At 46.7% G+C, this 15,351-nt stretch overlaps 1 protein-coding gene across 2 annotated transcripts in view; it reads left to right on the top strand.

Moving 5' to 3' along the window:
- The window catches only part of APBA1 (amyloid beta precursor protein binding family A member 1), a 77,001-nt gene that overhangs the window by 48,543 nt on the left and 13,107 nt on the right, over positions 1-15,351 (top strand). Inside the window, exons 5-9 of one of the 2 annotated variants that reach the window (XM_060100852.1) lie at positions 7,072-7,104; positions 8,105-8,191; positions 9,058-9,243; positions 12,939-13,118; positions 14,603-14,815. In XM_060100852.1, the coding sequence (XP_059956835.1) occupies positions 7,072-7,104; positions 8,105-8,191; positions 9,058-9,243; positions 12,939-13,118; positions 14,603-14,815 (699 nt within the window). The remainder of the gene's footprint in view (positions 1-7,071; positions 7,105-8,104; positions 8,192-9,057; positions 9,244-12,938; positions 13,119-14,602; positions 14,816-15,351) is intronic. The other variant, XM_060100853.1, reaches the window with a different exon arrangement.

Genomic DNA, 15,351 nt, shown 5'->3' with positions numbered 1-15,351 from the left:
CAATGTATCAAGCTGACCTTCCTGCCCTCCGCATCTTTCAGACTCAGTAATGCTGCTGGTAGAACATCAGGTTCCTGTTGAGCTGCCCAGCCAAGCTTGGCCTGATTCTTTTTCACTGTCTCCGTTATCTTAAAGAGGTGACATTAATACCCACAGATGTCCCCACAGCCTTCTCCATCTTAATGTAGTATCTCCCAGGCACAACGTTCAGAACAAGAAAGCACAAACCTCTCTGAGAGAAGGAGCTGCTTTTCAGGCATTGTCCTGCCTTATTTCATACAGAGCAGAAAACTTTAAAAACATAGTCTTTAGGGACGTACTTCTGACCCCTCCTGTCCCACAGTTTCCAAATATGTTATGATTTTGTTACATTAACATTTGCTAAGTAAACCCCCAGAGTGCCAGATGGTGAGCAAAGTACCACAAGAGAAATTGAGATAGAGAAGTTTATGACTCACAGGTCCTGGAGGAATTATCTGCACACCTGGAGGGGCCACGCGGGGAGGTCAAGGCAGGACCTGGGCGTAAGCCTTTCTTTATTGGGGTCTGTGGGTGGAATGCTTTGAGGTTGCCAGACTAAGGCCGGATTGTTCACTTCAAACCAAAATGGGGTTTTGGTGAGCTCCATGGGGGTCTTACCTAAGGGTCACCAACGGGGAAGGCCCTGGGAGGCAGGGGGAGACTTGTTCACAAGGGCCATCGAGGGGGTCCTTTCAGGAGCTTACATTTGCATGTGACTCTGTGGGCCGCTCTCCACAGCATTTGCTTGCATGAAGGAGCTAATGTCATTTTAAGGCCCACGCAAGCTGCTTGGCCAAACCAGATGGATGCTGAGGCAGTAATACCGTGGAGTAACTTAGCTGAACTCTTAACCCAGCACTTAGTTTCCCAGGTTAATGGTACTGTTAGCTCCCCCAGGGTCAGTGGGCGTGCAAGGGCCCAGAGTGGTTCTCTGACAGACAGGGACCCCCTGTCAGAGAACCATGTGTTTGGAAATGGGGTGGTGCTTTTGGTTGTCACGGTGTCTGGGACATTTATATTGGCATTAGTGGCCAAAACCAGAGATCTTTGATACCCTGTAATGTCCAGAACGGAGCCACATGACAAAGATTTATCTCCTCCAGAATGCCAGAGCACTTCCCTGTCAAGGAACACTACCAGGCCCATTCAGATGAATCCTCCAGAAAAAGCAACAGTCCACCCCCAGATAGTACTGAAGACCCTTGAGACCAAAAACTGCATGTTGCTTTTAGATGAGTTTTTCCTAGGTTCTGTTTACTGGCCTCCTGACAGGTCCCCTTGACTCCTACAGCTAGAGTCTCTCTGTCTTTCCCCTGCCCTGTGACACGTATGTGTACTCAGTGACCTTGAGGGGAGAGCAGGCACAGACACATCACCTGAACGTAGAGCAGCGCTTAGGAAAGACGCCGCATCCCAGTACCAGATCCTGCCCAGTGCCAAGTGTTCTGTGCATTTTCTGATTTCCACAGTGGTTTCTGACAGTGTTTTTTTCCCTTCTTTAAAGTGCAGCTCCCTAATGAAAAACCAGAAAGCTTACTTTGAATCTTCAAAGGATGGGTATCCAGAAGTTCCACAGGTCATTTGAACAAAAAATTAGACGGCTTTGTCAATCAGAACAGGCAACACAGAGGCTCTCTGATTATAAATCCATTTTAGACCTGCCTAGAGCAGAGAAAGCATTTGGAAAACATATATTTATTTTTACAGCAAATTACTCTAGTGTGAGGAATTCATTATAGAGTAGTAAGATTAAATGGTTGCATTTCATTTATAAGTATCGTTTCACAATGTGCTTCTTGCATCTGAAGGAACTGTTGCCTAACATTATATATTTTCTGCCTCATGTTCCTTTTACATCCATTTAAATGCCTGTCAGATTGTTTGCCTTTACACCCAGCCTGACGCTTTTTCAAATTGTAGGTGGAGAAGGCTGCGTCTAGAACCCATGGTTTATTTCCACGCCCCCTAGAAAGTTACCGTCAGGATCGTGCACAGAGACTGCATTGCGTGCACAGGGAACCGAGGGGCCGAGCGCATTTCTCCAGATCACTCGGGTGCTCTCAAGGGGAGCGTGCACTGCGGTGCCCACACAAGCTCCCTTCTCTGAGGGAGGTGGTGCCACGCTGTTTCCTAAAGAGAGGCTGCCCTTTCAGGAATGAGTTACTCTGGGCCACCTCTGGAGACATGCAGAACAGAATGAGGCTGCAGAGTTTATAGCCGCGTCCATCCAGGAAGGAAGGGGGAAGAATGTACTTGGAAGTCCATTCAGTAATAACCTCACCACAAACTGATGAGTAATTCCTGGCTTGGTGCTCTCACCTGCACAGAGACAGAGGAGTTTCCTCCTTTCTTTTTCCGATTCCTTCTTCCCTTCCTCCCCGCAGGGATCCCATCTTGCCCCTCTCTTTCCTCTGCCTGCATTGTTTGTTTGACCTGATGTGGATGCCAGTGAGACCTACCTCACCAGGAGTCCAGCTGTGGCTGTGTGTTTTTGGTGCTTTCTTTCTGAGCAAGCACTGAACCTGATGTTTGGGTTTCCATTTCAAAGCAGGCTTTAGTTTCTGGTCTGTCCATCCATTACATGGTGCCTGTCACTCACGTAGCACCAACCGTGGACTGGAATTGAATAATGATACTGAATTTACACTTGGAGTCTTAAGAATTCTGATTTTCCTAATTTAACAAAGAATGTATAGGTTTATTTGCCAAAATGGGAGGCGAGTTTGGAGTTGTGGTTTGGCTAGGGATGAATTTGGCTCAAAAAGCAAACTGTCCCTATGCAGGATCCTGTGATAGGCATCTTAGGAGATAAAAATCAACCAATTCCTTGACCTTGAGAAACATGCATTTTAATAAGGGAGCCAAGAAGAGTGTTTAGGTAACAGTAATACAAGGCAGGCTGAGGAACCTGAAATTAAAAGACATCTCCATCCACCAAAATGTAAGAAATAAGGTGCATCTGAATGCAATAGCAGAATTACAGGACATCTGCCATTTTTTTTAAGTTTTTTTTTTCCATCTTTGCACCCTCCCTAATATATTCTTTCTGCCTTTGTTCCTAATTTTTGAGAAGTAGTAATATCCTTCCAGGAAGCTTCCCATATGATTTAGAAATGCATTAGAGCAATGGTCCTCAAAGTGGGACCTGGGAATTTGTTAGAAGTGCAGATTCTCAGGCCCCACCCCAGTCAGAAACTCATGGGGGTAGAGACCAGGAATCTGTTTTCAAATAAGCCCTCCAGGAGACTGTGGTGTATGCTGTAGTTTGGGAGCCACTGCCTGAGAGACGGGTGGATCATCCAGCCTGAAGGAGCCTCTGTTCTCCAGCTGTGCTCTGCACGTTCCGGTCAAGCCGAGTGGTTCTCTCTGATGGGGTTCCATTGGCAAATAAGCGCAAGAAACGCTGCCAAACAGATCTTTTTGGGTATTTGCCACATGTGTTTTCCTATTAAAGGCTCTGAAAAGTCCTGTACTGAGGAAATTTAATTCAGTTTGTTTAACCAGAAGCTTCCACAATTACTTGAACGCAGAATACATTATTGCTGTGGTGGTACCTGGTAGTCTTGTTGCTAGGATTCTTTTAAACATGTTTTAGGGAAAAATTCTGGAGAGAGCTTTGCCCTACATGCTATCAGTATCAAAAGTGCACTATGCAGAGACAGCCCCCCGCCCCAGCCCAGGGTGGGAATCCTGCCTTAACCCTACCCAGAGAACCAAACGGGAAGCCAGTGCAGCTAGCACACTCGCCTCCCTTCCTCTCACTACATCTCCGTGCTTCGTTCCACCCTCATTCCCACTTCATTCTCTGCTCCTCAGCCGGAAGACGGGGTGATGTGCTAAATTCTGCCTGAGCCGTAGAAACTGCTTCATGTCCATGCAGAGTGTGGTGTGTTTGTCTCCATTTTCTTTCTCCATTTGTGAAGCTCACAAATGGCGTTTTGATATTTTTTGATCCATGCATTTTTGTAAGAAGCATGCATTATCAAATGTTATTCTGTCTTTACTAGACTGCCCCAAAAGATCAGATTTTTCCATTCTTTTATAGAGAGATTTTCTTTAAGCGTTAAAAATTATGCTTTAATTGTAGAATGAAAATTTCTATCAGTGTAGCATTGTCTAAGCCATCTGATTTCCCATCTGACTTGAGGTCTGTGGTTGATAAAGACGATATTGACACTGGTAGCAGACTCTTCACGTACATGATCTCATTTACTCCTCCAAATGGAGGGAGTGGGGAATCCTGTGAGGTAGGTATCATTAACCCCATTTTACAGACAGCCTTAGAAGTTTATAGATGAGAAACTTGTCCAGATGGCACAGTAGCAATTTGGAATATAGAGTGAGATTTCCGGGGTTTGAATATCTCTTCTGCCACTTAATAGCTGTGTGACCTCGGGCAAGTTAATTAGCCTCTCTGTGCCTCAGTTTCCTCTCCTGAAAGATGAGGATAATGTAGCGCCTACCTCACAGGGTTGTTGTAAGCTTTTACATTGGTACACATGAAATGCTTAGAAGGATACTGGCGTATACCAAGTGCTCAGTAAATGTCAGCTGGGGAAAGAAAAGCTAGAATAGCCAGGAGGATCCCCGGCATAACTAAACTTAAAGGGTCTTAACAACAGCAGATACCCAGTACACATTGCAGATCGAGTGATAGGATGGACAGTGCTGCAGTATGTCCTGTGCACCACAGCCTGCTGGTGGTAAGCAATAATCAGTCTCATGAAACACAAGGATTTAAATGGATGTTGTCACTCCCTGCTTCAAGATGCATGCTGGCCTTAAGGCTCTCTTAGACCTTTCTCTGCTGTTCCAGCTTCTCATTCTGACCCCAACCCCATCATCATTTCCAATGTTATGTCTAAATTTTTAATTTGTTTCAGAGCACTTGAATATCATAAGCGATTTAAAGGTGGTGTCACTCTGAGTGCATAAAATATTTTTAGCTTCATAAAAATTGTCTCAGAATGCCTTTCATGAAACTCAGTTTGCCTTTTGGATTCTCTTCCTCATCACCCATTCCAGTAAAAAACAGAATGTGGGCATTCCAGTAAGGTGGCAGACTTACTTTCCTTTGAAAAGGGCCCTTTCAGATCACTCTTCCTGAGAGTGAAGAATTTTGACCAATAGCTATTAGGTTTTGGTATCAAAAATAATGGAAATTTATATATTACTGCCATATCATTCAGGGGAGGTAGTAGAAGACAAACAGATGTTAGGATCTCACAGCAGTTGTTTATCTTGAGGATTATAACTGGTGCAGATCAGAGCATCCCTGGCAGAACTCTGAGATTCCACCCCGTAATCTCTGTGGCACAGCATCAGCACAGGGCCACTCCTCAGATGTGCAAGTCTTTCCACCGTCATGTACAGTGGTTAGGATGATGCCTGCAGTTGCTGCCTTCAGACTTTTCCAGAGTAGGCTGTTCACCACGAACTCATGACCACCTGTACAAGCTGTGGGGTGGCTCCGTGGGAGTGGGGCTGCCCTAGTCTCCCGGGTGCACCAGGATTAGCCATTTGGTGTTTGGATAGCTGACTCATCCAGTTTCTCCACGATGAGGTAGTACAGATGACACATTTAGTCACTAATCAAATAGTGACATGCTGCTGAGCAAGAGCTTTCCCACCAGGTGAGTACCAAGGATATGAGGGCGCAGCTCTCCCTGTACCCCACCCCCATCCGCACAGCAGTTACATGGTTTGGCCATTGACTCACCATCGTTTGAGCAACATCTGTGTATATGTACCAAGCCCTACCAAAGCCAAGAGGTTGCACCCTGACACAGGCAGATTATAATCATCTAACATCATAATCATATAAGAGCAAACACAAAGAGAGTGCTTATAATGCACCAGGAACTGTTCTGAGAGCATCGTATATACAGTTGACCCTTGAACAGCACAGGTCCACTTATATGTGGGTTTTTTTCAGTAGTAAATACTACAGTACTGTATGTTCCAAGACTGGTTGAAGCTGTGATTGGTTGAATCCGAGGATGTAGAACTGTAGATACAGAGGAACCGAACTGCGTATACAGAGGGCCAACTGACTGTAAGTTATACGCAGGTTTTTGACCCTGCGGTGGTTTTGGCGCCCCTAACGCACACATTGTTCAAGAGTCAACTGTATTCATTTTATCCTCACAACAGCCCTATGAAGTCGATACTGTTTTTACCCTCATTTTACAGTTGAGGAAACTGAAGCACAGAGAAATGAAGTGGCTTGTTCCAAGTCACACAGCTAGTAGGTAGCAGAGCCAGAACTCAGTTTTAGACAGTCTGGCCTCAGTTTCTATTTTTATCAACTATTCTATCTTGAATAAATATTACATCCATTTCTATGTAGGTATAGGCTCTATTAATGTTACACAAATTTAAGGCAAGAAGTATTACTAGAGATAAAGAGGGAGAACAATTCAGAAATCAGTAACAAAAAGATAGCTGGGAAATCTTCAAATATATTAAAATTAAGAAGAACACAGTTCTAAATAATGTTCAAAGAAGAAATCACAGTGGAAATTAGAAAGTGTTTTGAATGAATTGATAATTAAATTGCAACATCAAAATTTGTGGGATACTGCTAAAGCAGAGATCAGAGGAGGCTCCTAGTCTTATATAAATATATCAGGAACGAAAAAAGTTTGAAAATCCATACTTTAAGTTTTCATCTTAAGCTAGAAAAAAAAAACTGGCAAACTAAAGCCAAAGAAAAAAGAAGGAATAAAGGTACAGGCTGAAATCAGTGAAATAGAACACAGGCATACAGTAAAGGAAATCAACAGAATCAAAAGTTGGTTCTTTGAAAACCTCAATTGCAGTGAAGTATAAGAAGCACCTCAATACATGTCCTTCCTACTACTGCCCCTGGCAGCTACTAAATTCTGATCTAGGAAATCAATTATAGAGTGGGATTTTTTTGTCAGTCCTCCTCCCACAGAAATGCTTTATACCGCTGTCAATATTAGTTTGTTGATTCCCTTTTCAACTGAGTCTCTGCAAATTCTTTTCTAACTGTTCTCCTGTCTCTGTTTGTTCCATGCTAAGCAGATGGCCCAGAAATTAGCCAAAAGCAGGAAGAAGGTGCAGTACAAACAACTTCATCAGCTTGGTGTTATGCCTGTTTTTTTTTCCCCCATTTATTTACATTTTGCCTTTTTTCTTATTTCGTGTTTTTGTTTTCTGCATCCAGCAAGTTTTTGTTCAGATTTCTTTTTGAACCGCCCCATAAGCCAACGTTTCTCAAAACTCAGTTGCCCAAAGTGGCTGTTTTTCTGTTGCTCATTAGTCATCTCACTCCAGAGAAATGACAGGGAGCAGATTGGGGATGCTGAAGGGATCCTGCAGTAGTGTGCAAGTGCCCACCATTCAGGAGCATTCACGTGGCAGGGACCTGGGTCTGCTCAATTCTAGTCATGTTTGATTTGTGGATTTGTCAGATTGCTGGATGCAAAAAAGAAAACTCGCTAATAACCACACGTGTGCAGAATCAAGCCCTGAGTGAATCAGACTAATGTGCTTTTTTGGTTGTGAAGCTTCTAGGTGCTTATGAGCTACCCATGGGACACTGAGGCATTGGGGCTCGCTCTTACTGGGGTAGCTTCAGGAGTGGGTACTGCTTCTGTGGTGTGTGGTGTGTGGGAACACGAAGACCCTCTTACCACAACTGCCTTGTTTGCACCTGCTGTAAGCATTGTCCCCCAGGAGCAAACTCTGACCTCTCCAAGGTCCTGGGGGTATGCGTCAGTTGCCCTTGTTCCTTCAATCTGTTGGGCTCTGAAACCCTTGCAGACAGTGCCATTCACGACCATTGTTCATGGAGTCAGATATACTACAGTTACTGCTTCCATGGCAGAAGAAGCAAGGAGGGGTCCGCATTTCTCCCTGTAACCTGGAGATGCTCACTCCCGTCCCCGTGTCATCCTCTGTGTGGTCCCTTCAGCTTTGGCAGTCTAGTTCTGAAGTCTGCATCGCTGTTCTGGTGACTGTGTCTCAATGCCTCTGTGTATGAGCTAACCTTGCTTGCACGCACCTGGGTCAGAGTAACGTACTGAGCTTTCTCTTGGTGCATTTTCCTTCTCAGGCTCCTGAAGGTGAATCTCAGCCAATGACTGAAGTGGATCTCTTCATTTCTACCCAGAGAATCAAAGTATTGAATGCCGACACGCAGGTATTAGCTGGCTCCCACCTTCCTCGGGGGTGAAGCTTAGCATGACAACTAGGAGACTGTGCCCTTGTCTGTAGAGCAGCTGGCCCCAGATGCTGGCTTCCACACAAGCTAGAAGGTTGTGTATGCAGTGCCTGCTGCCGGGCTGGGGGCTGGGGGATGGGAAGGGACTTGGTAGGGAGGATTGGGGCTATTAAAGATCAAAGGAAAAAATAAGTCTTGGATATTGTTTGCTAATAATTCTCATAAGTTTTTTTGTTTTGTTTTGTTTTGTTTTTTTGCGGTAAGCGGGCCTCTCACTGTTGTGGCCCCTCCCACTGCGGAGCACAGGCTCCGGACGCGCAGGCTCAGCAGCCATGGCTCACGGGCCCAGCCGCTCCGCAGCATGTGGGATCTTCCCGGACCGGGGCACGAACCCGTGTCCTCTGCATCGGCAGGGGGACTCTCAACCACTGCGCCACCAGGGAAGCCCTCTCATAAGTTTTTATCAGAAGATTCATGAACAAACTAGCCTTTTAAGAAATTTTGTTTAAAATCACACACACACACACGCACACACACACACAATACAATCATCCAGTCATCACATGCAGATTTTTTATTTTTTAACTTCCCCACCAGAGATTCTACTGTTTGTAAAATGATTGAAATTCCTTTTCACATACTACAGACCACTTCCTGCTGTGGGTTATCACAAGCCAAGGGAATTGCTCCCAGGCCTGGGCGGGCTCATGTAAGTCTGCCAACAGGGTGTTTGCAGCGAGCTCCCACGTGTGGACCGCACTTGGCTGGGCTGTGGGGTGGCAGGCTGTCTCATGGGTCATTAGATGCCGCACTGGACATACCATCCTCTCCCTGCTGCCTTCCAGGAGACGATGATGGACCACCCTCTGAGGACCATTTCCTACATTGCAGACATCGGGAACATCGTTGTGCTGATGGCCCGCAGGCGGATGCCCCGCTCCAACTCCCAGGAGAACGTGGAAGCCTCCCACCCATCCCAGGATGGAAAAAGGCAGTACAAGATGATCTGCCACGTCTTTGAATCTGAGGACGTAAGGGTGGCCTCCCTTCCATGTGATCTGGGCTGCCCTTGGGTGGCCAGGTTCCCTCTAGTTCTCAGAACCTTAATCATATGTGAGACAAATACTTATTGAGCACTTAGTATGTGTCAAGCACTGTTCTAGTGCTAGGGATATAAGGCTGAGTAAAATAGACAAGATACTCATTGTAAAGGTTGTAGAGAGACAGAAAACAAATAGATAAATATACTTAATATAAAGTTAGGTAGTGGAAGGTTTGATAAGGAAAAACTAGGTCAAGGGATAGAGGGGCCAGGGGCTTTTTCAGGTAGAGTGATGAACAAAGTCCTTTCTGAGGTGACATTTGAGCAGAGACCTGAGTAGAGTTGAGAGTGAGGAAAGAGCAGGTGCAAAGGCCCTGAGACAGGGGCCTGCTGACAGAGGTTGAGGAAAGGCAAGGAGGCAAGCCACTAGAGAGGACAGAAGGGTGGGAAGAATTCAGCCAGACCCACAGGGGCCCGAACAGGTCTCACCTGGCCACTAGGGCATTTGGGGAGGACAGTTCTTGGATGTGCAGGACTGCCCTTTCCTAACGGGAAAGTTAGCATCCCTGACCCTTCCCACCAGATGGCAAGAGCACCAGCCACCCACTCCTTAGCAAAACCAGCTGCTCTTCCAGTCACAAAGCTAGTGATCCCTAACGCCCATCTCTCCAGGTGATAAAGTCAGCAGAGGAAATCAGCGTACAGCAGAGGTGGGGCCCATTCTTCCATTCAGCCTTCTTACCCAGTTGTCCCTGGAACTGCAAGCGAGAACACCAGGCTTCAAGCTGTGTTAGCATCATGCTTCTCCCAAAGCTCGACAGGCCTTGGAAACTCCCTCTGGGCCTTGTTTTTTTTTTTTTCTGGCCAAGCCATGAGGCTTGCGGGATCTTAGTTCCCCGACCAGGGATTGAACCCAGGCCCTCGGCAGTGAAAGTACAGAGTCCTAACCACTGAACCACCAGGGAATTCCCCCCACGATGGTTTTGAACTACAAAGCCTCCCCGGGAGGGCCGTGTTGGTGCCGTTGACTGGTCTAACTTTTCCTCCTACCACAGTGGAGTAAGCTGTATTTCTCATATTGAGCAGGGAACCCTTATATACTTAAAGAAAATTGCCTACAGTAGCCTTGGCTCCTTAAAAGGCACCATTTTTCTCCAGAAGAGTGTTCATCCAGCTGCTTTAAATGGCCTTCCTCTGAGAAGTTAGGAGTCTGAGGCGAGCTGCTTTTCTCCAGGGAAACAGAGCTGACATGGCTGAAGCCACAGACAGGAGGAGACGCTTACACTTTTGTACCATCTTTTACTTGTCTGGTTCTCTAGAAAGCAGCCCCAGGGACACAGTCACTGAGAAGGCAGAGAGCTTGAAGCACCTGTCCTGGCCATTCTCCCCGCTTTTCCTTTAAAACTGAGGCCAAACCTGCAAACTGGGAGAAAATGAGTTTAGAAGGTTCTCAGAAAGTTCCAAAGGAGTTACATTTAGAATCTTAAGTTTCATGTGTCCTGCAGGCACGTGAAAAGGTGGAGTTAGCTCTGCTCACCAGACATGAGGGTCCCGGTATGACCCTCTGCCACCTCCCTCTGGCTTGGTGCTCCTAAGGAGGGCTTTCTTTCCCTTGGGGCTCCTTTGGGTCTGTAGGGGGAGATGATGAAGAGGAAGAATGAGGAAGCAAGAGTGGACCTGGGAATCTTACTGCTTTGCTTCCAAAGCCCAGGACAGAAGGGGGAGAGCATGGGCTGCAGAACTGGGAGAACTGGATGTGGATCCCGTCTCCCATTCTACAGAAGCTCAGGCTGTGCAGCTGCTGAGCTTCTGTAGAACAGGCTGCCGTGCGGCTCAGGTGGACACGGCAGAGATATCAGTAGCCTGTGTGTGTTTGCCCAGTGCATGCACACGTGACGGGAGGACCGCTGGCCGTGTTCTCAGATACACTTTTTTTAGTTCGTCTGTTCACACGAGCCTGTGATGCCCACGGTGATGCCTTGGCAGGAGGCAGCATGGTGGTCCTTGATGTGACTAGTGGCAGGTGACGTCACCAGATTCTCAGAGTGAGAAAAGTTGAGCATTTCTTTCCCCACTGCCAGCCACACAGACATTTCTGATATCACAGTTAATTAGTTGCTTTCAGCAAAAATTACCAAAGGTAGGGAAAGGAGGAGTGGAGGTTAGAGTTGTGTGTGTTTGAAACATTGCCCTAGAGCTTTTTATTGTTTTGCGCGCTTTCTACCCACTATTATTAGAGCAGCAGTCCCAGTGGTGGGCAGGAGGTGGGCTCCGGAATCAGGCTGCCAGGATTCTCAGCCCCCATCCCCACCCCAGCTTAAGCTCTCAACCTCTTTTTCCTGATCTGCCCAATGGGAGCAAATAAAACAGATCCGAAGTCTGAGAGCTCTGAGAAACAAGGGATTTTTATACTCAATTGGTTGATAAACCTGCTTTGAGCTGCCATGAGACACTTTATAGGATTTGTCCCGCTTACCGTGAATCTTACACATTTGTTGCAGGAACACTACTGTGTTTAGGCACTTCTCCAGGCTCTAATGGGGTTTTTACACAATGTATGATAAATGCACCCTGTTACCTTTCTAAAATATGAACATTTCTGAATTCTGAAACACTGCCTTCAGAGCTTAGGATGAGGGCTTATGGACGAGTCATACTTAACGTCTTAGACTTGCTGTGAGGATTTATGTGACGGTGCTTCTACAGCATTTAACACAGCACAGGCTCAGTTGCTGGTGTCTCTCCCAGGTTGTAATGTTGGTTAATTAATGCAGGGAAAGATTATCAAAGCCCAGTGCAGGAGAAAGAACAATAGAAGCAGAGTTCTTGTCCTGTGAGCGGTGTGACCTTGAACAGGTTCCCTCACGTCTCTGGCCGCAATCTCCTCACCTGGAAAATGCATAATATTTTGTAATGTCCCATCCATAGATAATATGAATGAAATGAAATTCATAGATAATGTAACCTCCCTTTTTGAAAAATGTTTCACAAAATAACCAAAGTATTGCCATAAATATAACACAAAGGAGAAATAAAAGGAAAGCAAGCTAAAGTAAAATAGGTTGATAGACACACACTCACACACACATGCAGAACCACCAGACTCTACGGCCAGTGTGCAGGCTGATGGGAATGTGATTTATTGGCAACCCACATCCCACGAATAGCATTGATGCTGATGATTTTCCAAGGTCATGAAGCTTACTCGTGGTAAAGTGTTGGACAAAACAAAATACCGTCTTCTCTCAATTTACAGAATAGTTGTATTCTTGGACTGTTCAGTGTGTACTAGAGCGTGCAATTAAAGTCTTGTGTTTTTATATAAATTAGAGTTGAGTCCCAGCCTTTAGACACAGTTGTTATATGTACATGAATGTCCAGTGGGATATTTGAAAATTGTGCAGGATGCAGAACAGCTCATCCTGTGTAGGTCTGTCCTTTGCACGGCAGCAGGTCCAGCATCTCTGACTCCTGTCCATCACATGCCAGGAGCTCCATCAGGATCATTGTCATAGACTAAATTGTCCCCACTAATTTTGAAAATGACCTCTAGCAGGCACTGCTGCCCCATGGCAACCCACTGGGCTAGCTGCTGCCTAGAGCTCGGTAGTCCTGAGGGACCCAGGTCGCCCAACAGCAGTGCTGCCCTGTTGATCCCGTCTCCCCTTTCCGGCTCCTCTCCAGGCTCAGCTGATTGCACAGTCCATCGGGCAGGCATTCAGCGTGGCATACCAGGAGTTCCTCAGGGCCAACGGGATTAACCCCGAAGATCTCAGCCAGAAGGAATACAGCGACCTGCTCAACACCCAGGACATGTACAACGACGACCTGATCCACTTCTCCAAGTCGGAAAACTGCAAAGATGTAGGTACTTTCCAGAAGCTGTTCTCTGAGCTGGGCCAGCCGGGCCCACCCGTGATAGAAGTGAAGGCAGAGTGGCTGGGTTGAAGAGTGAGTTCAGGCCCATCTCTGTCTCACCTCACATGAGGCCCGATAAAGACTGCAGCCGAGGGCCGTGGCCAGTGAGACAGGGCGTTGTCTGCTCCCTGCAATCCAGAACTGACTTTGGGGTGGGTTCCAGAGGCAGACAGGACCTGAACCCTGCCCTTTACCAAGCCCACACTCTAGGAAAGGGCACAGAAGATTTTAAATGATGGTGCTGGTATAGGCACTGGTCAGAGACAGCTGTACTTGGCAGATTGGAGCCGATCTCGGCTCTCAGGTCTCAGATGATAAGTGCTGTGCTTCCCCAGGGACCGAGCTCTACAGGAGTGTCTGGAGGAAAACGGGGCCATCTGATCTGGACTGAGGTCTGGGTATTCTTTGGAAAGTGTAGAGGAGTGCAGAGGGCTGAGCCAAAGTAACAGAAGCATGAGGGTCCGAAAGCTCAGGAATTGTCTGGGGAGCCATGAATGAGGCAGCCAGGCTGCAGCAGGGGTTGTGCATAGGAGAGGATGTGAAGAGGCCAGTACAGGCTTTGGGTCAGAACTGGAGGGCTTGAGAGTCCAGCTGTGGTGAGGGGCCTGGACTTTATCCACTAGGTGTGAGAAAGTGATCTTTCTATCCACTAATGAATGTTAAGTGTCCTAGGCTCCCTGGAAGCAGAGCCTGAGATGGGAATTCTTGTTCATGGGATTTGGGGGAAGGGTGCACTCAGGAAAAACTAAGTGTGGGCAGCAGCGTGGTGGGGATGCCAGGGAGGAATGTGGCCTTGCTGGAGCTGAGCATCATTCTGATCCAAAGGGAAGCTCCAGCTCACACATCGCAGGACGGACCTTGTCCCACCTAGAGCCAAAAGAGCTGGCAGGCCTTTGTAGCCTGTACTAATCAGTCATTGACACCAAGGTCAGACGGAGGTGTGTTAGTGTGCTTGGGCTGCCGTAACAAAGTTCCCCAGACGGGGGGCTTCAACAACAGAAATGTATTGTGTCACAGTTCTGGAGGCTGGAAGCCCGAGATCAAGGTGTCCACAGGGTTGGTTCCTTCTGAGGGGGAAGATCCATTCCAGGCCTCTCATTTGCTTGTAGATGGTCATCTTCTCCCTGTGTCTTCACTCTGTGCATGTCTCTGTGTCCAAATTTCCCCCTTTTGTAAAGATACCAATCATATTGAACTAGGAGCCACCCTAATTATTTTATTTTAACTTGACTGCCTGTGAAAAGATCCTATCTCCAAACAAGGTAATATATGCCATGGAATATAGAGACGACAGGACGCGTTTCGGTTGGAGTCATCAGGGAAATGTCTGTCATGTTTAGTCAAGACAGCAATAGGGAAAATGCTTTGATTTCTGTCGCTACCCTGGATGGTTGCTGATTCAGGCTTTCTACATGTTTTCCTCCTTTCAGGTCTTCATAGAGAAGCAGAAAGGGGAAATCCTAGGTGTGGTGATTGTGGAGTCTGGCTGGGGATCCATCTTGCCTACCGTGATCATAGCCAACATGATGCACGGAGGCCCAGCGGAGAAATCGGGGAAGCTGAATATTGGGGACCAGATCATGTCCATAAATGGCACCAGCCTGGTGGGCCTGCCTCTGTCGACCTGCCAGAGCATTATTAAGGTAACTGGAGATGGGAAAAATCAACCTCTCTTGTAGACCTGAAGTGATATGAAGTCATCAACATTTGAGCGTATTCTAAGTGTCAGGCACTGAGAAGGACACAAATACAAAAGGCATGGACTTGCACTTGGGTTGTTTACCATCAAGTTGCTATTTACCAATTCCTCCCTGAAATTGTTTTTTCAGGGATGGTGTATCTGGCTCACAGAACACCACTCACTAACACCATGCCCTCGCAGACATCACTCATCAATCACAGCATTCTGTCCCATTAAGCCCCCACTCAGCCTCAACAGAATTTTCCTCAGCTCAGTAATCAAGACAATCACTTATAGTCAGCTGGGTGTTCTTGAGATGACTTGCCATCCCTGTTACAAATCATGGAAATGCTTCAGATCCCAGGGCACTTTCCTTCACTGTGATGTGATCCAGGTGAGTGTATCCTCCCCAGAGCCTACGTAACATGAGCCACACATGCCACGTAGAAGGAAGGAAACTGGTACAGTCTGTATACTCCTAAAACCTGAACATAATTA

Source organism: Mesoplodon densirostris, chromosome 6 (assembly GCF_025265405.1).
Source record: "Mesoplodon densirostris isolate mMesDen1 chromosome 6, mMesDen1 primary haplotype, whole genome shotgun sequence".
NCBI classification, from domain to species: domain Eukaryota; kingdom Metazoa; phylum Chordata; class Mammalia; order Artiodactyla; family Ziphiidae; genus Mesoplodon; species Mesoplodon densirostris.
Note: the sequence above shows the minus strand (reverse complement) of the source record. Positions and strands in the feature narration are given on the sequence as shown.